Source organism: Chamaea fasciata, unplaced genomic scaffold (genome assembly GCF_029207755.1).
Source record: "Chamaea fasciata isolate MVZ Bird 193981 ecotype frontalis unplaced genomic scaffold, bChaFas1.0.hap1 SCAF_16, whole genome shotgun sequence".
Classification (NCBI taxonomy): domain Eukaryota; kingdom Metazoa; phylum Chordata; class Aves; order Passeriformes; family Sylviidae; genus Chamaea; species Chamaea fasciata.
In genome coordinates, this window is record NW_027094101.1 from 5,547,622 (window position 1) to 5,574,692 (window position 27,071).

The 27,071-nt window shown below is 46.6% G+C and overlaps 2 protein-coding genes across 2 annotated transcripts; both read left to right on the plus strand.

The window, feature by feature from the left end:
- The first annotated feature begins 3,267 nt into the window (after positions 1-3,267).
- On the plus strand, positions 3,268-9,786 carry LOC136297736 (cytochrome P450 2K4-like). Its single transcript, XM_066197901.1, is given in 10 exon segments — positions 3,268-3,288; positions 3,290-3,493; positions 5,672-5,834; positions 5,988-6,137; positions 6,417-6,577; positions 7,047-7,220; positions 7,710-7,851; positions 8,393-8,580; positions 9,081-9,222; positions 9,597-9,786. Coding segments are annotated over 10 exon segments (1,533 nt in total). The 3' UTR covers positions 9,785-9,786.
- Positions 9,787-13,772: 3,986 nt separating this feature from the next.
- LOC136297737 (cytochrome P450 2W1-like) lies at positions 13,773-22,508 on the plus strand. The gene is made up of 9 exons (XM_066197902.1): positions 13,773-14,047; positions 15,650-15,812; positions 17,670-17,819; positions 17,911-18,068; positions 18,495-18,668; positions 19,642-19,783; positions 20,180-20,364; positions 20,843-20,984; positions 21,585-22,508. The coding sequence occupies exons 1-9, from the start codon at positions 13,850-13,852 to the stop codon at positions 21,773-21,775; spliced, it is 1,503 nt and encodes a 500-aa protein (XP_066053999.1). The 5' UTR covers positions 13,773-13,849; the 3' UTR covers positions 21,776-22,508.
- Positions 22,509-27,071: the final 4,563 nt, after the last annotated feature.

Genomic DNA, 27,071 nt, shown 5'->3' on the forward strand with positions numbered 1-27,071 from the left:
GGCTGCCTTGACTTGATGGTGTAAATGTAGATCTGGAAGATCATGGTTGCAGCTGCAGTTACGAGGAATTTTACTGCAAATATTTTTGTAGATTTGCATTGAAAGGTACATTACCAGCACCAAAGGCAAGGATCTCCCATGTGTTTTCTCACTGAGTGAGACTCATGAAGGAATGGCATCTATTCAGTCCAGGAAGGAGGCATTTAAAAGCAACAAAGTTCCCAGGAATGGTAAATGCTGAACACAAGTGGGAAATACTCTCACCTTAGGCTCTGCACAGGGATGCACAACGCACTAATCTCATGCACAGATTTTTTTATTTTCTTCTCCCAGTGACCAGACTTATCACATATAATCTTTCAAAACAGAATATGGGGGAAAAAAAACCCAAAACCAAAACACCCCAGGAATCTTCTTTAGAAAAAAATGCCATGAAATAAAGATTTTTAAAAATATTTTTCGGATGTCTTTCTTCTCAAAGTAGATTTGCAACCCACACTGATTTGACAGATAAATGAAAAGAACTTAAAGAGTCATTTGTATAAAAATGAGCCAGGTGAACACTTGAGATACTGATCACTACCCTGCAGTGATCCTGTAGAAATACAGACTTGCAGGGTGGGAAGAAGTGGGTGTAATCCAATAAAACAATGCAATAATGATGAAAAATTGAAAGAGGTCAGAGTCGGAAAGCTTTTGATTTCTTTTTGCACTGGCATTTGTCAAGGCAAGCAAAATCCATTAGCAAGGAGCAGCCTGAGTTTTAACACATCTGGGTCTTTAAAAATGTTAATGTTTAATAGGGTGTGCTCAGGCTTTATATATCCCTGATAACAATGCATGGGCTGATAGGCATCTCTGGCGGCTGTAAAGCAATGGCAGAGCCTTGCAAGGCACACAAGCATTTGGTGTTCACTCTCATGGTTTATGATGTTATCAGCAGTCATTGACTGAATTATGGCCTCATAACAACTCTTTCCCTGCATTATCCTACAGTTACTGCAGCACTGTTAACCTGTGTCCCATTAGAAGGTGATGTGACCTTCTCCAGATGAGCACACAGGAGTTACTGTGGTGTTTAAGTGCAGGGTCATTTTCCCGGAGGAACTGATGAGTCCCCTGAGCTGTGCCCACAAAGTCTGTTCACCTGAGGGGGTTCTGCCTTGGGCTGGCAGAAAGACAAAGAGCTGGGCGCAACATTTTCCCCCAGTCCTGTATGGGATCCTCACCTGCAAGCCTGTGGCTGTGGGCTGTGTTCAGGATTGCACACTGGGAGCCGAGGGATGTGAGGAAGAAATGGGGGCTCGGGCAGCACATTGGCTGTAGTTTAAAACTGCAAAGATTCCCTCCCTCTGGAGAGCTCATCCATCATTTCTCACAGGGCATCAGTCCAGCAGGCTGCAAGTCCATGGGCTCACTACTTGATAAAGGGTCTCACCCTATATTATCACCACAGACTGAAGTCCTAGGGAAAGTCCTTTTGCTCACTCTGGCAGCAGCCAGCTCTACTCCAACAGAGCTCTATGCAAACAGCAGTAGATTTCCTCCTTTGCTACCAACTGCCCCCACGTGGGGTTTTTTCCCTCCCTCTCACTGCATATTTAAAGTCTCAGGAGTCCCAGTAGTCACACCATTTGCTCAGAGAAGAATCTGGCAGAACAGGATATTCGTGGAAATATCTGGAAGAGGGGAGTGCAGGCCAAGACCTCATAGTTGTGCAGCAAATCTTGAGATGGATGTGACCATCCATTGCCCTCCTTTCTGTGCCCACCCTGCCTGGTCCTCTTCTGCACAGGAAAGTTCCCCCTTGTGAAAAACTCCACTCCTGAGAACAAGCCTTGGAGAGCAGGCAGACGTGCAGGCACCTTTTTCATGTCAATCTAGTTAGAGTTTATTGATTCCCCTTGCCTTTGGCTAATGTACTTTTATTATTATTAATAAATAATCATAATTTTTCCATCAATGTAGCCTGCACCCGGGAGCCTTGGAGAATTCTAGCAAAAGAATCATTAAACTAAAGATTTCTAAAGGGTTGAACAGCAGCACAGCCCAGTAATCTGCCAGAATCTGCAGCTAGGGAGCAAAATATCCCCACTGGAGAATATGGGATAGAGCATCAAATCAGCTCCTTCCCCTAAAGACACCATTTATACAAGTGGCTCCTTGTTCTTGGTCACTTCTGCTTTGTTATCATCCCCCAAGGATGCAGAGGGTGGGGGTGGCTCTTGGAGCTGTCACCTGGGCACGTGGGCTCTTGCAGGACCCTGCCCTGGCTTGGGACATGACTCAGTACCTGCAGGGCCAGAACTGCTGCCATGTGCTCCTCCTGGTTGGCACCTCCTTGGCAGCAGCTGCCCAGGCAGCCTCCCTCCTCCATCCTCTGCTTGCCCAGCTGCAGAGTCTGATCCTGGCTCCTCCCAAGCTACAAGGATTCAGGATCTCTTTCTCAATCTAGGCAGGATTGCCTGCAGGGGACCGTTTCTCCTGGAGGATTGCATGCAGGTGTTCATAAACAGAGAGACTCATCACCAAAAGCTGAGCCAAGGCATGGCCATCCAGGCATACAGTTCTCTGGGCAGTAAACTGTCAAATTAGTGACTGAAATGGTTTCAGGGGCATTTTGGGATTGCTGGTAGGGGATTTTTGGGACAAAGACAATAACAATCCTAGCAATAAAAACACTGATTTGCTCAAGGAGGTGATTTTACTGGGGTTGCAGGAAAGCAAAAAGAGTCAGCGCTGTCACCTGTAAATAGATCTGCTCCTGTCAGCAATCCTGAATTAGCACATCTTCATGCAACCACCATTCCAGCTTCTCTGTGGTCAATCTTGTCCTCCCCAAGGGCTTGCTTACCAGGTGCACCCTGGGCCATGCATTACTGTGAGCTTTCCCTCCTGTGTCCTGCTTCCTCCATTGCATCACCAGTGGTCCAGCTGAGTCCTGTGACCTGGCACAGTCACAGCAGTCCAGCATGGGTCCTGTCCTTGAGTTCTGACCCTAAAATCACATGCAGAACAACATGTCCACAACACAGATTTTCACTAGAAAACAAACACCTCACCCCAGCGTTGCAGATGAAATAAGAGCTTCAGATTATGATAATCCATGGTTCAGAATAATAGAAGGTGTTTTATTTGGCAGGAAAATTGAGTACATCTGGTCTAAGTGGACATAAACAAGTCTGCAGAGCCCTTTTCTCTGTGTAAAGCCACTTCCCCAGAAGGCGTGTTCAGGCAATGACAGAAGGGCTATAAAGGGACCCCAAGATGCTCATACCCTCACCTGGCTTTGGACATGGCCCTGCAGAGTCTCCTGCAGTACCTGGGCTCCAGCTCGCTGCTCTGTTTGGCAGCAGGGCTGTTTGCTCTCCTTTACTTTCTCTCCAGCTCCAAGAAGTCAGTTTGCAATCTGCCCCCTGGCCCACGACCTCTTCCTCTGATTGGGAACCTGAACGTGGTGGACCTGAAAAAGCCGTTCCAGTCGCTGACAGAGGTAGGGGATGTGCGAGCAGGCAGGGGGCAAATGTGCAATTCCTGAAAGGAGAAATGCACCTGGGGAAACAGATGTGGTTGTGTTCGCTTTGTGTGGAGGGCAGCAATGAGATATGTGGCACACAGGCAGGCTGGCAGAATGACCTTACCTTCAGAGGTGCACAGACACATATACACACTTGTGTATATATATATATATATATAAAATACAGTCCTTTCTGTATACACATTCAAGCCACACCAAGACCACCCACCCCTTGCAATCTACTCCAGACTGTTGGTGTTTTGATCCCTTCAGAGGCTGCAGGTAAAAGACTTGAGTTGGCCAGGCTGCTGCCATCAAGAAAGGTCTCACTGCCACCAGACCTCTAGGAAGGATGGAAGGGATGAAGCAAGAAAAGTTATTATCCCCACAGCAGAGGGGAAGGGGATGCCCTATGCAGACTTTTTCCCAAAGCTATTTATATCTCTGCAATGCAAAGCACAGCTCTGCCTTCCCAGCCCTCCCCCTGCACACACTGCCCAGGGTGGTTGAGGACTCGATGCATGGAGTTTATATGCCTAGCTAAACAAATTGCTTTTTCTTACACAGCTCCATGGGTACTTATATTTCTAAAAGAGAGAGGAAAAAAGACTTAAATGTTAAGAAGCCAGGGGCAATGTTTGTTTCAGAAAGTGTCTGAAGTGTTCCTGTAGGGACCTGGGGACAATTCAGTGGGAATTCAGATTTTTTCCTGTTACTGTAGAGACAACTGAGGTGTTGTGAGGAACCTGTCACATGCCCTGGTGTTTGTGCTGCTTACTGGACACTACAGTGGGGAAAAGCTGGTCCCCAGAGAACTCCTTCATCCACTTGAACATCTGCAGTGAGAGGGCAGTGCAGAAAGTGCCATCCTCCAGTTAGCTGTAGAAGAAAGGGCATCCTGTGCTGCCAAAGTACAGAATTCCTACAGCAGGCACACAGTGCTCATCTGCCTTGATTTATGGGGCACGGGATTGTGTAGAGATCAGTTCTGATGGGCTTCTGGTCCTGAGCTCCCATCTGATCCTGGGTATGTTTGAGAACATGAGTATGAAACTATGAACTATCTTTGGCAGTACTGGGGGATTTTATGGTACAAATGTCACATGACAGCACCACACTAATTTCCTGTCATCTACCAAGAAGCTTTATTTGGGCTTTCAAGCCTGCCACATCCAATACTTGAGTAAAACCAGAGTGCATGCCAAGAAGCACTAATGCTAGGAGATGGCCAAAGGGAGGCTCGGAGGCAGCTGTGATTCCCTGCCCCTGGGTCTGCCACACACTCTGTGAGCTGCCAGGGATGAAAGAACCAGTGCTAATGTTATCTCCCAAGCCGTCAAACCACTGTTTGATGAAAACAAATTCAATTTGTCTGGCGTAATAACAGGAGCTGCTTCTAATCTGAAATTCAATTTGTGGAATCTATCTAATGCATAGAAAATGGTAAGCCAGGCACATCAGAAACAAGAAGACATTTGGAGCGGATGGCTTGCAGTGTGTTTAAACGAAGCCTAAAATACCAAGTGAATGATTAGCTTGTCAAAGCCACCTTTCTGGGTAACAGATGATTCATTTTTAATTTGCCATAAAAGCCTAACACTCCTGTGACATTATCTACCAGAATATGCTTCCTAGTCGGATTCAAGTTTCTGGTGGCCAGCAAATAATTCTGTGATGACTCCAACACTACCCACCTTGCCATAATTAGAGACAAGTGCTGTCCTGAATGAAAGAGTTATTGTCTGGCTTTGTTTTTGCAGTGTTTGTGGCTTCAGCCTCAAAGGTGTGTGCACGCCCGCTTGCCTCAGGTCACCGATGCTACAATAAACAGGCCTGCCTGCTCCAGCATTCTCTAACCAGCCTCCCAAGGTGGTATTGCTGGCCTGTTACTGCAGAACACCACAGGAATGCAATGGCACTTTACCGACTCCCCTGATAGGAGCAGTGATACCAGACACCTTGTTGTGCAAACAGGGTGCAAGCAGAGATGCTGGCAATCGATAGCTGTTGCTCACTACTTGAATTACAGCAGCACCTGGAGACATCAGGGAGGGCTGGGAGGCTCCTTTTGGTCTAGAAGCCACCTGGAGTGGCTAGTACTAGTGTTAGAGTCCAGATCTGGCTTTGAACAAACATATTTATTCACCTTGACAGCTCTCCAAGATATATGGCAACGTCTTCACAGTGCACTTTGGACCCAGGAAGGTCGTGGTACTGGCTGGATATGAAACCATCAAGGATGCCCTTTTAAATCATGCTGAAGAGTTTGGAGAGCGGGCAGAAATACCCATATTTAGGAAAATTACACAAGGGAATGGTAATTGACCTTTTGCTTGGATAAGTTTTGTCTCTGTTCATTATATTTTCACAGCAGAGAGTACTGTCCTCTTACACATTTTTGTGATCTTAGGAGGTACCAGTGTCTAGGAATGTTTACGAACCACATAAGGATGTTACACCTTTATTTTAGGCATAGCATTCAGCCACGGAGAGCTCTGGAAAACCATGAGAAGATTTACCTTGTCCACACTTAGAGATTTTGGAATGGGAAAAAGAACCCTTGAGATCCAAATCCTGGAGGAAGTAAATTCCCTTATCAAATATTTTGAATCCTATCATGGTGAGTGTCAAGTCTTTCCTCCAGAAACAGAGAACAGGTCAAGCAGAACAATAAAGATTAATGAAAGTTTAACTCTTAGCAAATAGTATCTCGTGGTTAAAGTTCAGCATACAGTAGGTTACTGAACCAAGGCCTTAAAACACTGAAACAGAATTCCCTGCTATGAATTCTGGGTGGGGAATGAGTTTTCTTTTGGAGTTCAGGACTACATTTCCATAGGAAACCAGACTGAAAGAAGCATAGACATTTTATCACTTGTTTTCATTGCTTGAAATACAGGGAAACCATTTGATACTAAAATGATACTCAACAATGCTGTATCCAATGTCATCTGCTCTATATTGTTTGGAGAGAGATTTGAATATGATGATCCAGTATTTCTAACTTTGCTGAAGCTGATAAATCAAAATACTAAGCTGTTGGGCTCCCCTATGGTGCAGGTAAGAGCTGAATTTTATGTTTTAGCTGCTAGGTTTTTGGGGGATATCTGGTTTCCTGGGTTTGTTCTCCTGGCCTCCCACATCTTGCTTCTTGAGAACAAGAACATTATCACCCGGCCTGTACAGAGCACATCTGTGGTTCTGTATCTGCAATACACAGATTCCCAGTCTCCTGCATTTAGTCAGTGAAGCTTATTAGTAAAAGAAAAGAAAGATCCAAAAGTCTTCACAAAAGGAACAACTTTGCCCTCTTTGAAGAGCAGAAGCATAGCCCCAAACCTGCCTCCTTGAATTACAGAAAGAACACTTTATTTCTGCAGGAATTCAGAGATCCTTGGACTGTAGAAGAGGGGGGGGGAATTACAGCCTCCAATGCCAGGGCATAGGACAAGGGACCAGCAGTGTGATTTGAGATACCAGTATGTGTTCAAAACTGCCAATTAACATTAAGACCTCTCTTGCTCCACAGTTATATAACTTCTACCCATCCCTTGGATTTCTGTCCGGAGCTTCCAAGACTGTGCTACAAAATATCAGCGAATTGAATGCTTTTCTCCAGAAGCTCTTCGAGGAACACAAAGAGGATCTTAATGAAAATGACTTAACAGGCTTTGTCGATGCCTTTCTGGTGAAGCAAAAACAGGTACTTCAAAGCTGAGTCCCTTAGCTCTGACTTATTCTTAGGGCTGGCCATCTGTCAGGGACTGGGAGTGAGTGGAAACAGAAGAACTGCAGTGAGCAGAATTATATCAAAGCTCATGCTCACAGTGAGCTGTGCTGTATTTGCTCATGGACCCACTGGAACTGCTGGTTAAAGGGATTTAGTTGTCAAGATGTCCCACGAGGGCGAAATAAGTTACCACTCAGCAAACATAAGGAGGAGATCATCCCAAACCTTCCTGCAAGAGTGATACAGTGATTAACTGTGTTTAGATTTCTAATACCTAAACCTGAGGATTACACATATGCCTGGGACCAGACAAATTCCACACAGCATAGGCCCTAATGCTTGGAGACCAAATGTTTAGTTTTCCAGCACATATAAGTCACAGAAAGCTAAAATGCAGACAAAAATGGTGGCAACACAGTGACATATGGGTATCACTTGCTGTATTACCCACATGTTTTGAAGGAGTCAAAGAAACCACACACTGCATTCAGCAATGGAAACCTGATGTTTTCAACCCTGGACCTCTTTGCTGCTGGGAGTGAGACTACATCCACAACTGTGCGCTGGGGACTGCTTCTGATGATGAAATACCCAGAAATTCAGAGTAAGGAGGACAAGTCTCTTGTACAATTTTCTGTTGCATGCTTAAGGCTTTGGTTGTGGAAGGGAGTGGAACCCATTCAGTGTTGCCTAGAGTAATTATTCTGAGTGCCCTGAGAGAGATAACAACCATTGACTTTGCAAAGGAATTTTATTCAGCTGCATTGCAATAAACCAGCCCAGCCAAGTGGGAGAGGCTAAGGGGCAGCCTACAAGTCACACTAAAGCTCCCCCATCACCTGCAGCTATGGGCTTACGTCACTAAAGGTCTCCTCAGGAGCTGATTCTGATCTGGTTTCTGTTGAAGGTTATGGGATAACAAAGGTGTGTGATGAGAGTCAGGCATGAGATGGACTGTAGTGACTCCATTCGAGCTGCTGTAGCTCAACAACAAACCTGAAAGAACCACACCATGCCCTGACTTAGCCACTTCTGGCCTTCCCAGATATTTAGTTTTCTCTTTTCTTCATCTCTGCCAAACTGGTAGCCATTTCAGTTGCAAGATGAGATTGTTATCAGCTTCTTAATCCTTTCCTCCCTCCAAGGAAAGATTCAGGAAGAAATGAACCATGTCATTGAACCAGGAGAGCTGCCTAAGTTGGAGGACCGGAAAAAAATGCCTTATACAGAAGCAGTAATACATGAAATACAAAGGTTTGCCAATATTGTCCCCATGGGCGTATCACGATCGACTCCCAGAGATGTGAATTTCCGAGGCTATGTGATTCCTAAGGTGAGCTCTGAGGCTGGCAGCTTGTGCTGCACAGATTCCTCACAGCTTTCTTTAAAGCAGATAAAGCAACACATAAATAACTAAAGACACAGTGATGCATGGTTTAATCTGTGCTGTGACCCTTTGTCTTGCATCCAGGATAATTATTATAAACATACAATAGATTGTGGTCTGGTACAGTTGTTTGAATCACAATTAACCAGAGATTTAATTAAATCACACTGGTTTGAATCTTTTATGTCAAATGTGGGACCTCTACCCTAGCACCTTTGTTGAAAGATCTGACTCTGTAAGAAAGGAATGTTTTGTGGTTCAAAAAATAAAACAGCAGTTATTGAAAACAGACAGGGGGGGCAGATGGGGCCACGATGGGGCAGAGAAACATTCCCCAGTTCTGTTTGTCATGTCTTATTTGCCTCTTCACATTAGGAAAAATAACACAGTCTGGCTCAAGTAAGGGCGTGATCTCCTCTCCCATGAGTTTCTTTGATCCCTTTCAGGGTACTGAGATTATCCCACTGCTTACCTCTGCTCTGAATGACCAGTTACACTGGAAAACCCCGGATCAGTTCAACCCTTCCCATTTCCTGGATGCCAATGGGAACTTCATTAGGAGAGAAGCATTTATTCCATTCTCCATAGGTAAGAGGGGTGTGGGTGCAAGACTAATGGCAGTTCTCCCTGATTTCAGGAAAGTATGAAAGCCAGGGACACAGAACAGAGGGTAAGGGATTTCTAGTCATTTCTCCTATCCACCTGTAGGTAACCACCTCTTCTTTGGGAGAGATGGGAGACATGGATTTACTCACAGCCACTGAGCAATTTCATATATCTACAGACTTCTGTGTAGTTTGAGACCAAATCAGTGGCATCTCTAATATACAGAGAAAAGGAAGGAAAAATTTCCTACCTCAGCAGCCTGCTCTCCCAGACTGTACCTGCGGTTTCGAAGGTCTCAGACATCAACACTAACAGTTACAGTGCTGATCATTAACTTTTCCCCTGGTTGCTTTCAGGACGAAGGGCTTGCCTTGGTGAAGGACTGGCCAAAATGGAGCTGTTCCTCTTCTTTTCGGGCTTGCTCCGAAAATTTGTTTTCCAACCCCCTCCAGGAGTGGATAAGTCAGACCTGGATCTCACTGCTGATGTCGGCTTTACCTTGACTCCCATGCCTCACCTGGTTTGTGCTGTGCCCTGTGAATGATCAAACAAGACAGCATTAGTGTAGTGAACACTTCAAGCTTTAAAGCAAATCTAGCCACAGTGGGGAAAAGCTGTCCCTGAGCTTTAGGGGAAGGAAACACCAAGCACTGTTATTTTCTCTCAATCATGACATTCTCTCCAACAGCTCTTGCAACGTCTGTATAATGTAAACCCTTCAGGCAGCTCTGAGTTCTGCTCTCAGAGACTGTGATTCATTCCTGGAACAGCACATCAGAGATGCTGTTTTCAGGACAATTTGAAAGACTGAAACACCTTCAGACCTCCTCTGTAGATGTAACCCATCAGAGCTATCCCCTGACAGCCTCTATGGGCAATTTCTCAGCCTAAAGTCCGAGCCCTGTAGCAGAGCTGAGTATCAATGGCCCAGCTGGAGACAAGAGACACTCAAAGGATCTGGAAATCTCCTCAGGATGGTTGTTCAGCTGAGCCTCAGACTGAGCTTCCATTGTGCCTTATCTTTATCACAGAGTCCCAGACACAAGGGTGTAACATGGGCTGATGCCAAGACCCAGGGACGGGACAGTTATCACAAAACATCTAAGTGGTTTGGGAAGTGGGTTCTTTCCAACTCACACCAGGCACTTCATGCTGAACAGCCCATTTATGATGGGGCCAATTGAGCAGTTTTCCGCTTCTGCTGAGAAAGGCATTTCTACCACTCCCTCACCTCTCCTGGCTTCATGCTGGCTCTGGCACTTATCCAATCCCTTATTGGGCTGTCTTAGCTCCCTAAACTGGCAGAAAATGAGCAGCCATGGCAAGGGAAGAGTTTCTGAATCAGCGTTGCTGAGGCGATACAAGCCCGCGGCAGTGTGAGCCGGGGCTGGGCAGCAGGACTGCCACGCTCCACCAGAGAGCTGGGAGAGGCTCAGCCCCCGGCTCCACTTGCACCTCAGCAGCTGTACTTGCTCTGTAGATCTTCCCTACCCTTCACAGAGAGAAAGGATCCTTCAGGGGATGAATCAGCTGCTGTAAGGTTGTCATTTCTCACTCTCTGCACTGACTGCAGGGTGAACCATCATCCACACGCTCCTAATTCCAAACTTCAGTCTCAATTACCAGGTATGTTGAGATGAATAGGGACAGTATTGTCCATTTGACTGAAAATGGGGCAGTTATGGTAAACCTGCAACATAAAACTAAAGTCACTGTCATCTAGAGCTGAGCTGTTCTGCAAATGGAAGGAAAGAAAGGAGAAAGAATATGAAGGGATGACAAAGTTTGGCGGCCTCTGGCCAAGACACCGACTCTCCTCACTAGCTTTAGTTCACATAACTAAAAGCAGCACTCTAGTAGTGATTCTGCACCTCCTACTTGTTGCACTTGGGGGCTGTACCACAGGCTCAGCTCCTGGGCACAGCTCAGGGAGTGCTCAGCAAGCTCTGGAACAAGGAAGCCTCTGCTGCTGCGCTTGCTTGCATTTGTTTTGCTGTTGCTCTATTTGCAGTCTAACTATTGCAAGCCTGACCTTCTTGCCTACTTAATCATTAAATATTTTGTTCTGTTGCTGTTGATCTATCTGGTATGACAGTATGCAGTTGATTTCAGGTCAAACTGATAAAGCTGGGTTGCACCACCTTCAATACCTCAGCACGAGAGAGGCAAGCACAGGGATCTGTGGGCAGCCTGCTGCCAGGACACGTTCAACAGCACAAAGAGTGAGCTATACTCACAGCCACAAACATCTCAGAGGAAATAGCTGGACTTCTAGCTCCAGAAAATCACAACTGCTGTGTGAGGCGGGACATGGCTCTGCGTGGCCCTCTGATGTGACCCCTTTCTTGTGTCTCTTGCCCTTGCTTACAAGGAACCCACCACAGTAAAAGCCAGCAGGAGTTATCTGAGGCTGCATTTTGGGATGCACTGCTGGTCAAGAATGGGGCTGGCAGGGAAGGTGTAGAGATTTTGGGGGATTTAAGTTAAAGGATGCACGGTTGGTGTTTCAGTGGCCCAGGCTGGCTGACTGGCAGTGGTGTGGTTGCCTTTAGGTGGGCGATACCCAATGCTCCACATCCTCACCAGTACTACCTGGGTCACAAGCAGTGGCAGAATGCCACGTGGGCATGAGAGATGGAGGACAAGCAGGCCACGAGCACCCTGAGGGGCCTGGCTGCCCCAGGAATGCACTCAGAGCAGTGTCAGTGCCTGGCAGGTGTTTTGTGCTGGGCTCTGTGTGCTCAGGCAGGGCAGCACGTAGCAGTGCGGCTCCGGAGCGAAACACGTACCAGACACATTAGTGAGACAGGAATTTCTTGTCATTGCAAGACTTTTACTTACCTTTGTCATTTTAATGCATTGCACTCAGAGCCTGGCTTGGGGAAAAAAAAAACAAGCCAAACCAAAAAAACCCAAAAAACAAACCACAATACACTCCCCCTGGCTTTTCAGAGATAATTTAAGTCTCTTTCTGAAAGGTCTTTTTATGAGTTCAGAGGCTCCCAGGGCAAGGATGAAATACCAGCAGAGCAGCAGCAACACGTCACTTTTGCCCCGCAGGGTGCTGCTGGTCCAAGAAAACCCTGCAGGAACAAACATTTTGCCCAGGCACAGAGCATGTGCCATTGCAAGTTCTCATCGCAGTGCCCACGTCCTGCATCCTGTGCCAGCTGTGATCCTTCCTGCCTGTCTTTACAGCCCCTCTGCCTCTTAGCTCATGGAGCAGGCAGGGCTGAGTCATCCTAGGCATGCTCTGGGGGAAACCATTGCCTCCAGCCCATTTCTTGGAAACTAATAAAAACATAAATCCCAGAAATGTTGCGACACACTTCCTCCTTCTGCTTCTGGGTGGCTGCTGTGCTGCAACATCTCCACAACACACAGGCAGCTCCAGTGAGTGCCCAGCAGCTGTTAGCTCCAGGACCCTGCTGACCATGCCCCACTCTGGATCAGATCCACCTCCTTCCTTGCCTTCCTTGCATCTACAAGGCTGGGGGCTCATATTTGCTGAATAATGACCTTTATATGATCTAACCTTTGGACAAATGTACCTTTAGCCTTGTGCTTCCTCATCATGTAAGACACCCCTTTCTTCCCTGAATGATCTTATTCCTTATTCCTTGGCTGGTTATGCCAAACTTCCTCCTGAAAACCACTATTCAACCAGGTAGACCTCAATTGTTTTCTACAAGGCTTAAGCCTTTATGAGGGATGCAAGCTCCAGGTGTTTCATATGTTCAGTTTAAAATCATTCCATTCTCCTGTCTTGTTCCCCTTCTGGAGCCTGCCAGGTCAGCTGGCTTCATTAACTTCATTAACTTCTTCCCTCTATCCCTTAGAATCCGCTGTTGCAAAAATGAAGTCCTCCCAGAAGCTTCAAATCTAATTTTGTCTTTCCATTGCACTCATGAATCCACTCATGATCACTTGATCCAAGCTAATTTTCTGTGGCTAGCTATTACATGTCTTCTACCTCAGACACAAAGTCTGAAATCGTATCCCTCCCGGGCAGTTCAGAGCTGACTTTATGAAGAAGTTTATGGGCTACAACCCCCCAGGGATGGTTGGGCTTTACCATTATTAACAACCTTTGATCTCCATTTGACATCAAGAAAGCCAAAGTCTCCTGTAACAATACTGATCTTTTTCTCTAGTAACACGGAGATCTCAAATCCTACCTAAACCTGAATCTGGAGGATCTAATAGGATTCCAAGAGCCTTTTTACTTCCCTGTGTCAGCAGAGTGCTTGGAGGGTCATAGTACTGCTAATGAAGAACCTTGAGGTCTCGGGAGGAGGAGGAGGAGGTTATAGAGGAATGCCAAGCACCTTTTCCCATGTATATGTTCTTGCACACACATGCATGGGTTTGTAATTTGAAACTCTCTTTACTTCTGGACAGGCTTTGCAAACTGCTTAGACCACATTCTCTGAGGTGTTTAAAGAGGGTGGAGTATGCAGTATTTATTTAGGTACTCTACAAACCTTAATAAGAATTGAGTGCTTGTAGCAATTGCAGAGAGCAAACAGAGAGCCAGCTGGCAGAAACTGAACAGTGCCACTGCATTTTTATTGCTTCTAACCCCAAAACCCAGATTTTTTTTTTCAAAATGTCTTTTTTAATTTCATTTCTCTCTGATCCTGCATTAGTTTGTCTGCTGTGTGCAGCAGTATTATTAGCTGTAGCCTATTTTTCAACTGGCTATAAAAATTCAGCTTTTAAATTACCTCCTGGTCCAACTCCTCTTCCGATCATTGGTAACCTGCACTTGGTGGATCTTAGAAGGCAAGATAAATCACTAATGAAGGTAGGACAAAAAAAAAAAAAAAACAAAAAACCAACCCTAACCCAGACCCTCATAGAATTTAAAGCTGCCTGGGATGTATCAGTCAGAACTTTTTGTCTTTTTTAATTCAAACTGAATTGTAAAGGTGTGAAAATTGCTTTATAATATCTGTCTGGGCTTCTTCTACTCAATGTCTGTGTTGATGCAATATAATTTAGGAGCAATCAACCATTTAAAAAGGACCTCTGGGTAATATGGGATTTCTTCATGTAATTGTGATGATGTACATGAAGTCTATAATGCTTGTGGGATTTGAAATATTAATTTGACAGCTTGGACACCTAGAAATCTTTTAAAGCATTAGGCTATAACTAACATGAATTAAATTGCTTCCCTCCCCTATGCCCCGGAGAGCTGGCAAGAGGAATTCCACAATGCAGTGACCCTAAATCTGCCGCCAACTCCAGATGCTCCATTGCCAAATCTCTCTCCCTTTGGATGAATGGGACACGCGTTGAAGTCTAGATGGCAGCGCAAGGGAGGGATGGGGAAGCTGCTCTGGGGAACCAGAGTGAATTACCTGTGAGCTCTTGCACTAACCTGTAATTAAGACGACTTGCCCCGCTGACGGTGGCGAGCTGTCCGTGTGTGCAGGACGGGGCTGCTCCTGCGCTGCCGGGGATGGATCCCTGGGGCTGACCCACGCTGGGGTCACGGAGGCAGCGAGCACACAGGCAGGGGGGTCACAGCCAGGTGTGCACGGCTCCTGTGACACCAGCGCTCAGCAAACACGGGCTGTGCTGCGGGAGCAGCCGCCGGGGGTTGCTCCTGCCGTGGGGTGAGGCCCCGGCACCTGGAGCTGTTCCGGGCGATGTCAGGGCTGGGGTCAGTTTACCCAGCAGGGCTGGGCAGACGCTGCTGCAGCCTCGGAACGGCGCTTTGGAATTACCTCCGCGTGCTTTTGTCCCTTGCCGGGCTGTGCTTGGTGTTGCCCATGTTTGCCTTTGCTTTGGGATTACTCCAGAGGGGTTATCCCTCCATCTCACCCCACGGAGAGCAAAAACGGTGTTTGCACTAAGCAGTTGACACTGCCTGGGGTTTGCTGGGTGGGCGCTGATGGGTGCCCTCTTTGTCCTGTGAAAGGGACACTGCTCTTCTGGTGTAGTAGCAGGATGCACGAGTGCTTTAGTACATCAGGAGCATCACACCAAAGCTTTCCTCTGTTACAGCATCATTGTTTGCGCTGAACTATCTTCTCTTCTTTGGTCTTTCTCCAGTTTGCCAACTTCAGCTGCCATTTGAGGTCCAGTCTGTTAGATGTTTGTTTTTGTTTCGTTTAGTTTTTCATTTATTTTCTTCTTAACAGCAAAACCAGATTAGTGATGCACTGATGGGGTGGGGGCTCCTTCATGGCAAGAAGCCTGAATTCCACACATCTGTACAAAATGCCTCGTGTTTGACCGTGACGAGCTCTGGCTCACGGGTGCCCCTCTGCAGGTAGCGGCTCTGCAGCCATTCCCAGCTGGATGCCAGGATGAAAAACGTCCTTTCAGACAGCAAGAGGTGCTGTTCCCTGCACGCTCCCTCCCTTCCTCACCATCACAGCTCACCTCTTTTTTCCAGCTTGCAGAAAAATACGGCCCCATCTTCACCCTCCACTTTGGGTTCCAGAAAGTTGTGGTCCTGACCGGGTACGAAGTTGTGCGAGAAGCGCTTGTGAACTACACAGAGGAGTTTGTAGACAGACCATCCATCCCAATATTTGACCAAATTCAGAATGGAAACGGTACTAGAGCAAGGAGTGGGGCAGTGGGAGGGACAATGCTGTCGGTGCCTGTGATGATGATGATGATGATAAGGCACAGCCTAACTGTGCATCCCTGGAGCTCAGCTTTTAAACATCCCCTTGGGCCCTTCTGAAGCCAAGTGACAGCAAACATTTGGCTTTCCTTGCATGCGATGACTCCTGGCCTTCCACAGTTTCTGCTGACACACTTGCAGCCCATCCATATCCAAAAAGTTGAGGAGTGGGAGGAGTGGGATTTTTGAAGGCACTGTGGTAGTTCTGGGGTTAATCTCTGTGAGATGTCTGCTGGCTCACTGTCACCACCGCATTTATGAACCCTCTGCACATTTCCAGGAGACTTTGGACTACCTGGCTTGGCTGTTGGGCTTGGCTACCTGGAGCTGTCAGGTTTTTTCCCTTTCTCCCACTGCCTTTGTCGTGTCAGTTCCCACACCTTCGCCTCCCCACAAAAGTTCTCAGGTTGACCAGCCTGAAACAGGTTCAGGCAGAAGCAAGAGGCTGAGGCTGGAAATTCATCCCCACAAACAATCCCATAGTTTTTTCAAGGTAACTTTCCACCCCTGATTATTTCAGAGGATTTTTTGCTTTGTCCATCCTCTGCTTCATGTGAGGCTTTAGCTGGGAGAACCAAAAGGCAGCTTTATATGCTGGTCACATGCTGAAGTTGGGATTAGAATTAGAAATTAAATTACCCAGCCATAATGTCAATAGATGAATTTATTGCTACATAAATAAAAGGAATTGATGAGGAGAAAGGTATATTTTAGAGCTAATTTACATGTAAAACATCCCTGTGGGAGACTATCAGCATTGCATCATAAGTCCTTTCACATTTACCTTCTCAGCCCAAGTCTGAGGCACTTAGAGGTGACCCAAAGATAGAAGTTCTCAGGGGCTGTTAAGCAACAAGGGTCACAAATTTTCCCATGAAACAGTTTTTTTCTTCAGAAAATGCCATTTTGTTGACTGTGAAGATGCTCTCAGAAAAGGAATGATCCAAATGAAATTGAATAAATTAAAGAAAAATTAAAAATTGAAGTTTAGAAATTTGCTTTGACATTTTTAGAGCAAGAGGTTTTGCTATCCAAATTAAAACTACACTGCTTTAAAACAGAAAAGCAAACGTATTCAAAAGCCTCACAGCCCTGGTGAAGATGTGAAGTGCCAACATCCAGATTTTCAACTGACCACAAGCTGAGATAGTTTTTGGATTATTGACCCAATTTTTCCTTTACAGCACTGAAACACCCATCCCTGCTTGGAGGTGCTTGAGATCATCGTGGCATGAGCTCAGGAACCTCCACAAAAATGTCCGTATTTTTTTGCCACTGCTGAAAATACATCACTGTTGAGAATCTCCAAAAAGCAGTTTAGGTTTGAGGAGACTGAATTATCCCATCCCACAAAGATAAATTACCTTTATGGCAAGAATAGGATGAAGGGAAAAGCTTCAGAGACACAAGGTGCTTGAAGCCCTAGACTTGCAACTGGCAGGGTCAAAAATGTCCCGTGATTGACTCAAGCCAACATCTCCCCCCAGCTCTACAGCCAACCCATACTGGTCTGAAAGCCACACCTGCCCATCTGCCACTCAGGAGAGGACTGGGGTAACTGGGCTGGAAGGGAGGGTGCTTTTCCCAAACTACAGTGGGAATGGGGCTGAGAGGATACAGGGATGCGGCACACGGAAAGAGGAGAACTTTAGTCCCTAAATCCATGTGAAAACAGGCAGCAGAAACACCTGTGGAGCTCCCTGCTCCCCCAGTGCCCTCTTTGGTTTGTTGTGGGGGATTCCTCCGTGGCCTGAGCCCAGCACATTTCTCACGGGCTGCCCAGGTCTGTTCTTCTCCATCGGGGAGCTGTGGAGGACCACGCGGAGGTTCACCGTGTCCAGCATGCGCAACCTCGGCATGGGCAAACAGATGATAGAAGGCAGGATCTTTGAGGAGCTTCACTTCCTCATCGAGATGATCAAATCCTTCAAAGGTGAGCTGGCGACGATCCCAGGGCTGCCCAGCCTCGTGTGTGTCACAGCTTTTCCACGTCTCACAGCTTTCCCATCCCGCTCCTGCTGCAGGGGAACCTTTCAGCTTGCCGTCCTTCAACTGCGCTCCCATCAACGTCACCTTCATCATGCTCTTTGGGGACAGGTTTGACTACAAGGACCCAACATTTCTCACTCTTTTAAAACTCATAGATGAAGTTATGATTCTTCTGGGATCCCCGAATTTAAACGTAAGTAACCTGTCCCACAGATAAACAATTTTTTTTACGCTGGCACATGAGCTACACCAACCATAGGAGTTACTTCAGCGGTTTTCAAATGGTCAGAACCAGCTATTACATTTAAAATGTGACAGTTCTCCACGTGCCACTTCGGTCACCAAAATCTGCTGCTAGATTCCCCTTGCCTACTTTCCATTTGACCCATCCCGCACACCTGTGTGGAGCTAAAATGAGAACTGAACTGTGGTTATTTTAGCTTATGAAAATCTGCCTGAGAAGTCTCTGGGATCCTGAGATACTGCTACTAAAGACAAAACTCAGCTGACGCATTGCCCCTTAGGGAAAAGCTGTTTCAACATGTGCTAAGGTGATTCTGTGTGATTCCGTGTGGTATTTCTGAAGGCCTAATGCTTCTCTTTTTAAATTTCTCATTAGTATTTCAATTTCTACCCGTTCCTTGGATTTCTTTTCAAAACCCACAAGATCATGCTCAAGAAAATCGAGGATGTGCGTGCCATTCTAAGGCAATACATGAAGGCGAGCAGGGAGGATATCAATGAGAACAGTGTGAGGAGCTACATCGATGCACTGATATTCAAGCAACAAGAGGTATTGGACTGCTTAGCTCTGATGGCTGTTTGCAATGCCTCCTTTGGATTTTCTAGCTAAAAGAGTTGCTGAGTCTTGTTTTCAGTCATGTCATGTAAATCTATTGAAATCCACGCTGTTCCTCCAGTGGTATTTAAATCAGATGCCAGGCTCTTAAAATCAGTACATTTTTCTATCAAAATTAAGATACAAAAGCTACTCTCAGTCAACTCCTGAAATAGTGGCACTAATAAAGTGAGATCAACTACTCGCTCCTAGTAGAAAATGCATGAATTCACATGAAAGCTGACTCTGCCTTTCTTTTTATGAAAACAAATCAATTAATCATTGATACTGTTGCTCCATCAAGATGAATGATCCCCTTAAAGTACTTGAATGATAAATTATCAGTACAAGTCCTAACCCTGCCTTGCATCTTACTTAGCAGAAGCTCGGCAGTTTCACACATCAGTTGATCTCATTCAACACAAAATATTTGGGCTCTGAGCTTTTTCTTCTTTCCAGCTGGATCCAGGCTGACCTTAGGCACTAAGTATTCCACTCAGCTATGTGGAGGAGGAGATAGCACAGTTCTAAAGGCAGAAATGGCCTGAAAGGTGATTTTGAGCATTGTTGGGGATTCAAACCTGGCTTTGGACAGGAGGAGTCCCTCAGAGGTAGGATTGAATCTGCTTCTGTTCAGGGCAGAGACCAGGCTCTTTCCAAACCTGCAAGGCTGAGTCTGAACAGCTCTGGGCTTCAGCCTGCTTCCAGGGGAGATGGGTGTTGAACCAAAACTCCCCTCCAAACCTTCCACCTGTGGTGCTCCATCTCTGGTGGATGCTTTCCATTCAAGATTAGGTCCATTTTATCACCCAGTTCACAAACACAAGACCACAGCCAGCTGTGCTGTAGGTTATGCAGCATTTCCTGAGTTTGCTGAATGCTCAGACTGATGATTTTATGACTTTCCTTACCTCTTGTGCTTTTCAAGGAGAAGAACAAGAAAGACAGCCTCTTCCATGATGACAACTTAATGGCATCCATACTTGACCTGGTCATGGCTGGAACAGAGACCATTGCCACCACACTCCAGTGGTCCATCCTGCTCATGATGAAATACCCAGAGATTCAAAGTGAGCAGCTTTTACCTACTCCATCCATGGCAAGGCTGAAATGGGGAAGAAAGAGGCCTGGCCTCAGATCCACAGCAGCTCTTTTGCCTTAAGAGCTGAATCCTAGCTCTCCTCTGCGATGAACTCCTAGTGCAACTAGGTGCTGATCAAAGTCACAATAAAATAGTCCCCTTGACTTGCTAGGAGAGAGGATGAGTGGAGATCAGATTATGATGCTGAGGAAACAACCACCCACATGCCTGAATTCAGCACAGAGCAGGGAAGCCCACACTGCTGCTTCACGAATCCTCTCTCTCTTCAAACTCTGGAAAAATTTTTTTTTTTTCCCCCAAACCAAATCCAAGGAGGGAGCTGGCTTCCTTGCTGGGACACATCCCTTTTGTTTGTTCCTTCCAGAAAAGGTTCAGGAGGAGATTGGGAGAACAGTCAAGGCTGGGAGCTGGGCCACGTATGAGGACAGGAAGAACATGCCCTACACCAACGCGGTGCTGCACGAGGTGCAGAGGTTCATCACCCTCCTGCCACACGTGCCCCGCTGCACTGCTGTGGACACCCACTTCAGGGGCTACTTCCTTCCCAAGGTAGGTATCTGCTCCCTCCCAGGAACACAAAACCCTCCCCAGAGCCACTGGAGAATGGTTTCCTTAGAGGGAAATACAGGGCAGAGTCCAAAACCATCCCCAGAAGAGTTTCTGTATTGAGCCCAGTGTTTCATAAGGCTCAATCCAGTCCCTCTCATGCTCAGGACTTCCTCACTCCATGAGCAGCTCTGGTTTACCTCCTTGCCGCCCTCTGCACAGTGAAGTATCTGCCAGAGAACTTGCAGGATCTTACCTTCCACTTGAGGTTTTCAGAGCACCATGAGGGGTTTGGCTCCAATCCTTGGCACTAGTGGGAAAATCTCACTGATGTCTCTCTGCTGGATGATTGGATAAAACCCTCATGGTCTCCACATATCCCAGGTGGAGCAAATCTCCTGGGACACCCAAAGTCTGTGTGAGAAAATGAAGCAAAACAGCATTTTGCTATCTTTTGTGCCTTTGGGTACTTTTCTTCCAGGGTATAATTGTAATCCCATCCCTTACCTCGGTGCTGCTGGATAAGACACAATGGGAGACACCACATCAATTCAACCCCAACCACTTTCTGGATGCTGAAGGGAATTTTGTAAAGAAAGGAGCTTTCCTGCCCTTCTCCACAGGTAACTAAAGGGCTGTCCTGCACAGAGCAGGGGCTGTGGCAGGGCCATTTCATTACAATACACACTGATGAGGTCTTCATGTCTAAACACTGCCCTGAACTCAGTCAATAAGCAACCAGACAACTGAGTGGAATCAATTGTTCTGCATCTGGGCAAATGGCTGCTCTCAGAGCGCAGCTCTCTCACTTCTAAATATAGCACAAAGAAGGGTAGTAAAGAAGAAACACTCTCTTATCTAAAAGTGGTATGTGAGGATAAATTCCACAGGAAAAGTGACTTTCAAACTATTCCACTTTGGAAGGAGGTAGCATTCTTCTATCAGGCTGCTTTCCAGAAGAAAGATGCTGAGGGGGTTGAAAGAGCTATGGAGAGGAGAGGGCACACCACAAAAGTGTAATAACCCTGTAAGATGGCTTTAGCCTGTGTCAAAAGAGACCAGACAGAACCTTTAGCAGCACAGGTCCCTCTACTCCAAAATGCTTTAGTGCTTTTCAAGGTTTCCCTCCTGCTCCCATTGCAACATCTCAGGTGCTAACCTGTCCATGGCAAACATTCCAGCTGGGTTTTCCCACGAGGTGAACACTCTGCTTTCACCCACAGGGCGACGGAACTGCATCGGAGAAAGCCTGGCCAAGATGGAGCTGTTTGTCTTCTTTGTAGGGCTGCTCCAAACATTCACTTTCCGACCCCAACCGGGAGTTTCAGAGTCTGACTTGGACCTCACCGTGCCCCAAACGACTTTCACATTGAGGCCTCAGCCTCAGGCAACCTGTGCCATCCTGCGGGAATAACCACGGCCTTGGCCCAGAGCTTTGGGCTCCAAGACGCCAACTTTGCTCAAACTCACTGTCCCCCCATCCTGCCACACCACCACATCCCCTTCCCACTGTCCCCATCCACTCCCCCTCCACTGCTCCATCCCCCCAAGGGCTGCTCCTTGCTCCTGTGCTGTGGGAGAGATGCAAACACAAACCATGGCGCTGACAATCACACCCCTCTTCTCAAGACAGACTGTGCACGGGGCTGGTGAAGGGACCAAGCTGCCAGGCTGGTGGAGGGGATGCAGCCCATGGGCAGTAGGGGCAACTCCCAGGCTCCCAAGGTTCATCATGTCACAGAAATCTGCCTGGAATCGTGAGGAAGAACAAACCACAAGCTGCAGAAAGACACCGTGGGCCACAGGCTTGAGCCATCCATAGACACCTCCTGAGCTTTTCCATAGCTCACAGCAAAATCCTACCAGGATTTCACCCAGCAGGCAGCAAAGCCAAACACCAAGAGTGAAAAAGCTGATGGGTTCATGTGATTTGAGGACTAAAAGTCATTTCTGCCTTGGAACAGTGTCCTGGAAGATGCCCCAGAGCCTGCAAACCTGTTCAGATAAGCAAGTGCTGCTACGACTGCTCCCCAGTCGGGGTGAAACAGGAGCTGCATTTCTAAGTTTGCATTTTAAATCATGAGGCCACATGAGATTTGCACCAGCATCCGGTCATAAAGGGCTAATGACACAGAAAAATAAACTACACCCACTGCTAGTTTTACGCATCTCTGTCCTTCCTGACCTTGTTGAAAAGCAGCAAAAACCCTTCCCTCTCTTCAGATATCCTGGTTAATGTTAAGAGCCCACACCAGCAGTCATTCCGGTGTTTGGGATGGTCTGGCCTTTGGAACCAGCCACATAATTCCCCTGCAAATGCAGTCTAATTTCACAGTGCCTGTTTTGAGCACACACATGCACAGGGAAGGGGGATCAGAGATTAAATGAGAGCTGGTTTTGGTTGGCTTCCTTTCCTCTGTAGCTCAGCCTGGCTGTTGCCTCTATCTGTGGCCCTCTTACATGCCATCATACTCCACAACTTTATTCCAGCTGAGGCAATTTTCCATCCATTTATCTGCCTGTGACTTCCCACTCCACGTGCATTTTCTTATCATGTGCTTTATCATATTGTTTGTTTCCCCTTCATGGGAACCCAATAAAGTTTTAATCCCATGTCCTCATTACAATTCCTATGCCTGGCACCCAACTTTGCAGCACACAGAAATGCAAACGTCCTGAGCCCAGAGTGACAACAGATACCATGTTAGATGTATCTCATGGGTGAGAAGGTCTGCATATGCTCATCCTAGTAAACACCAGCCCAACAGCAGACCCTCCGCACCTGCAGGGTGGTTTCACCAGGGCAAATTCCTCAGCCATGGGCTGTGAGTCAGCCCTGGGGACAGCTTCAGCTCTTCATTTCTTTGCCTCTTGCTTGCAGAGGCTGAATTAAATGCTGCCACCTCAGCCTCCCTGATGCTGGTGCTGGCCCTCTGCTTTGGATGGGAAGGCAAGGAGAGACAAGGCAAGGTAAAGCAACTGAGGAGCAAACCACTTATCACCTCTGTGAAGGAAGTCTTAGTCTTGCTGAAATAAAAAGGACTTTGGTCTTTGGCTTCAGAAAGGCCAGCACAGTTCCTTTTTTAACCTTTTCAAAAATAGTGTGAACTCAATAGTTAGATAAGGCAGCAGTGTAGTGCCCTAGGGAACAGCACTGAGCTGGGCTCTGCTCTGTACAAAATCATTGGTGGAACTTTGGACCTGCCCCCTTGCCATGGGCTCTCGGATTCCTGGCTTTGAAGTAGAGCCATGGGTCTCTTCCTCCATGGCACAGCATCCTTCAGAGCTGCAAGCATCCAAGGAAAACAGGTTCCTTTGATTCCTTTGAAAAATGCATCCTACTTGTGCCTGTGTCAGCAGATGGATAGAAGTGATCCCTCCCCAGCACACTGAATTACACAGCTGAATATATCTCCACTAAATAAAGTGCCTGTCTCCCGTTTATTTGCTCAGCCAAGCGATGGCAGAACATTGATTATGACTCAGCTGTCTATTTATCTAGCAGAAAACATTGGCTCTCAGAGGTGAAAATACCATTTCCACATTCCTCAGTGGCCCTGAGGGTCTTCCCTGTAGCTGCAAAACATGTTTGTGCCTCGCAACTCTCACCTGGATTGAAGGCAAACACCGTGGGGCAGGACAGGTGCCTTGATGTTTAGAGTCAGATCTGAACAGCACCAACTCACTTTGTGGCTCAGGGCACTGGCAGCTGTCCCATGGCCCAGCCTGCCACCCCCAGGGTTGTGTGATGCTGGGTCCAGGGGCTGCTGCCCTGAGAGGGGCAAGGATCAGGGGCAAGGATTCCACCTGCAGCCCCTCTGCGCTGGCCAGAGCAATGAGCCTCGCGCACAATCTAATTTCTACCTTATTTTTGCCACGAGATGGCACCACGATCCCTCCGAGTCAAAGCCAGCCCAGCCCTGTGGTCCTTACCGGGCTAGAACACTCTGCCAGCACAAATTCGGGCTGGGGAAGGAGCCAGAACTGTGTCTTAAGGGTTTGTGCCCCCTCAGTGCAACTGCACTCACCTGCTGCAAGGGTTAGGGTTCAGTAATATTTTCACACTTGAGATTTTGCCACCCCCAAATGAACCAATTGCACAAATTCACCCATTTTTCAACACCACATGGCATTTATCTGCTCTAAACAGTTGTTGTATGACCAGCTCAAGACTTCCAACCTGTGGATCCTGAGGAGGCAGAAAATTGATGAGAGGTGCAGAACAATACCTAAGTAGAGGAGCTGGAATTTGTCTCTGTGTGTGTGCGTGCCAAGCCCTTCCAGGAGCCACAGGAGAGCCACGAAGACTCAGGACACCACTGACACATCAGCTCCTCTGTCCCTGCTTCCTGCTGCAGGTGGGAAACTTTCCCCAGCCACACTGCCCAGCCCAAGAATGCGGATGCAAACACTTGGAGAAAAAGGGCAAACACAGGTTGATCCAGACTCCCACACAACTGCTCCCGGTGTGAAATATCCACCACGTGGGAGCTGGTCAGGGGTCTGCACAAATGCCATAGGAATTTCTGCACCTCTGGAACTCTGCTGCCTCTTCCCATGCCTGGAGGGAGGGATGTGTCTTCTTTTCCTGGAGAGAGCTGGAAAAGTGACATTGCCTCTCTCTCACTCTCCAGCAAGGAAAGGACTGTACCTGACAGCTGATGACAAATTTTTTCTTGCTTTTCCTTCAGTATGAAGTATTGAATGTACCAAAATAGGAGGATGATTACCCGAAATTTAAATATTTCCATATGAACAGTAACGGAGCGTGTTCATTAGACAATAATCTCATCAGCGTCTCTGAATAAGGAGCAGCACTAGGAATCATCATATGGGTAAAATCCCTCTTGTTTGAATACCAAAGCATCAATGTAGCTCATCAGGTTGTTCTCATTAATACTCCCTTTCCTTTCCTTGAGGCATTTCTTTATGATCACACCCACCTCTTCTACCTTTTCCAGTTTTGCCTTGGGAGGTTTGAGGGGAAATCCAAGGAATGGGTAGATTATTTACCCATAAACTGAACAACTAAAAAGAAAACAGGAAAAAGATCACAAAAAAATTAAACTCACCTATTACCTTGTAACACCCAAGTGTCTTAATGGAGCAATCATTTACATGAGCAACCACATGATTTGGCTGGAATCACTTTTTTGTAACTAAAAAAATTTAATGTATAAAAGGGCCTCCCCTTAGTTAAAATTCTCTACAGAAATGAATGGGGCCTATCAGACTTGTTTAGATAGAGCCTATAAACATGAATTAAAAAATACAATTAAGAGAAAGTGATAGTAAACCCATGAAACAATGAAATTACATTTTTAAAGAGGTAATAAAGCAAAAAGATAAAGCACTTTGCAAAGAAACCTCCAAATGTTTAGTAAGCCAAAACACTTCTGGTTTGAAGTTAGATCATAGATTTTATCTTTCACATGAATTATAAATCAATTACACTCAGCATCGTTAAATTTCACAGCACAATAAGCAGCTGCACTTTATGTGCAGGGAAGTTACTTACACCATTTCTCAATGTTATAGATAAACTGGCTGCAGGATTAGATTCACAAGATATTGCTAACTGGCTCAAATTTTTGCTGGTTTCTGCAAAACCTCAACCTAGGAGCCCCCAAATACACGTGCAATTGTCCTTAAGACAAGAGGTTAATTCTGGAAGTTCACACAGCATCCAGCAGAAAATAACTGGAATGAGCTTTTCTTTCTACATCCACAAATAAAGTCAGTTTTTTCCATAGTTATATCACTGGTCTGTTTTTAAAGAAAGGAACTCTGGCTATGCCTTCCCTGAAGAGACCTGATTCCTCCTCTCTTCCACACTATCCTTGCTTGGACTGAAAATCCTAGGAAATGGAGCATGCTGGTATTTTGTAGTTCATTCTGGGTACTGCTGCAAAAAGTACTGACAAAAGCAAAGAAACAAACAGACTTCCCCCAGAAATCCCAGGTATGCAGAACCTTTCTGGGCAGGAGGCATTATTGTAGGCGGTGGTGTGCTGTTCACACCAAAGCTGTGGGTTTGGCTTGTTCAGAGCTCTGTCTCTCTGCAGCCTGACACAGTAAGGAGCTCAGCGCATGGGGTTTGTCTCGAGCTGACTTGTTTTTCCTCAGAAAAATGACCCAGCTGTTTCAGAGAGCAAGGCTGGGAGCAGATGACACTGCTCCATCCCCGCTGTGAACAGGACAAGGGATTTCACAGAACAACTTGTGGTTTAGAGGATAAACTGCAGGGGGACAGGAGGGGTGGCCGGGAGGCACCACTGCTGACAGCTGAGGAACTCCCTCCCCCAGCTGGCTGAACCTGCAGCCAAAAAAAAAGCTCAGTCAGGAGGGCATGGAGGTGTTTGGGTACAGTGCAGACACCTCCCTTCCCAGGAGGGCTCTCAGAACACAGCCAGGATCTTCACCCAGTCCTTGGGAAGTAGCACCGGGGCCCTTCCTCACACTGAGCCTCCCTCTTTACAAGATGAAGCCCCTCACACAAATGCTGCATGCATTATATACACATTAGGTCATCAAATCTTTCTCATTCAGCCTTGGATTATTCCCTTCATTGTTTTCCAATGTCTAGTCTCGGGCAATGTAGTAGTTTTTATTTAACATGCAATTCAGAAACATGACAAAAATCTGTTTACAGAACTAATTGTCTGAGGTACAAACAGCCCGTGCTGCTGCACTCCTGCCAGTTCTTGCAG

Bases quoted from the DNA above. Each gene is read 5' to 3' on its own strand.
- LOC136297737 (XM_066197902.1), top strand. From the start codon at position 13,850: ATGTCTTTTTTAATTTCATTTCTCTCTGATCCTGCATTAGTTTGTCTG. The intron at 15,813-17,669 runs GTACTAGAGCAA...CGGGCTGCCCAG, and splicing joins CCAAATTCAGAATGGAAACG to GTCTGTTCTTCTCCATCGGG. The intron at 17,820-17,910 runs GTGAGCTGGCGA...CTCCTGCTGCAG, and splicing joins GATGATCAAATCCTTCAAAG to GGGAACCTTTCAGCTTGCCG.